Source organism: Fibroporia radiculosa, assembly GCF_000313525.1.
Source record: "Fibroporia radiculosa TFFH 294 genomic supercontigs, scaffold90235, whole genome shotgun sequence".
Lineage (NCBI taxonomy): Eukaryota > Fungi > Basidiomycota > Agaricomycetes > Polyporales > Fibroporiaceae > Fibroporia > Fibroporia radiculosa.
The window spans coordinates 1-1264 of NW_012133153.1; the positions used below are offsets into that span (position 1 = coordinate 1).

Below are 1264 nucleotides of genomic sequence, written 5' to 3' on the forward strand. Positions count from 1 at the left end.
ACGAATAGTTAGGCAAAGAAAAAGAACCCCCCTCCATGAAGCTGTAACAACTACAGTGATGTGATCTCAGGAAACCTAATCCTGACTCAGGGGGATGCAAAGTGGAGGATAAGTTACTATTTCTTGGGGAAGCTAATAGGGGTGAGGGCTTGTAGTTCTGATAGCTTGCTCAAACAGTGAGGGCTTCACTATGTCTCTCAGGACAGTGTCATGAGACTGTTTTGGACCATCTGAACATTCTGACTTCTTTGTAGAAGTGAAGGGAAGATAAAGGGAATTGGCTTGATGACTTGAACATGAAGTGCAATTTGATTGAGGATATTTGAGTCTCATTTGAGGATCAGATGTAGGGGCAGAACTTTGGAGTACTTAGCTGTATGTGGGGGTGTGCTTTGGGGGTGTACTAGGGTCAGACATAGTTTGATGGTTGTAGACACGGTTTGGAGGGTCATAGTTGTAGTTTGTAGGGTATGCACAACACTTCAAACAAAGTTTGAAGTCAGACTGAGCTCTACTGAGTGGAGGATGTGATTCTGCATGAGTCTTGCTACCAGGGGTCAAGTACTGCGTTACAATCATGCAAAACTACTCTTAAATATCCCTCATCATGCCCAAACTGCCTGAGTCACTGCCTCTACTGCTCTGACCATGCCTAACAATCCCAATACCCTGTCACAGTTTTCCAAATAATACTCCAGAATAGTTGCACACCTATCTTATCTTATCAGATATGGATTAGATATAGATTAGATGCAAGCCAGAGTATCTACAGAATAGTATAGAACCCACTAGAAGGTTCTAGGACAAGGTCGTCAATCAGGTGACAGCTTACTAAGCAGTTCTACCAGTGTCACTTAGTGATCAAGACCCACATGTCACCTGATATTTCAGTTAGACTCTGGCTTGGGGATTTATCATCACCACCAGTTAGTAAGATGGTCAGCAGGGACTGTTAGATTGTCATAGTTTTCTGAATAATATTCCAGAATAGGCACACGTCTATCTTATCTTATCAGATAGCAATTCAATATAGATTAGATACATGCCGGAGTATCTATGGAATAGTAGAGAACCAGCTAGAAGGTTCCAGGACAAGGTTGTCAACCCGGTGACAGTTCACTAAGCAGTTCTACTCAGTGTCGCTTAGTGGTCAAGACCCACACATTACCTGATATTTTAGTCAGACTCTAGCTTGGGGATTCGTTATCACCACCGGTTAGTAAGATGATCAGCAGGTGTTAGTAGGTAGCCAATAGGGTAGCTA

General features: G+C 42.8%; 1 protein-coding gene across 1 annotated transcript; it reads left to right on the top strand.

The window, feature by feature from the left end:
• Positions 1-872: 872 nt before the first annotated feature.
• Positions 873-1033, top strand: FIBRA_09596 (uncharacterized protein; the record flags this gene model as incomplete). The annotated part of the gene is made up of 2 exons (XM_012321881.1): positions 873-938; positions 992-1033. The coding sequence occupies 2 exons, from the start codon at positions 873-875 to the stop codon at positions 1031-1033; spliced, it is 108 nt and encodes a 35-aa protein (XP_012177271.1).
• Between the last annotated feature and the right edge of the window lie 231 nt (positions 1034-1264).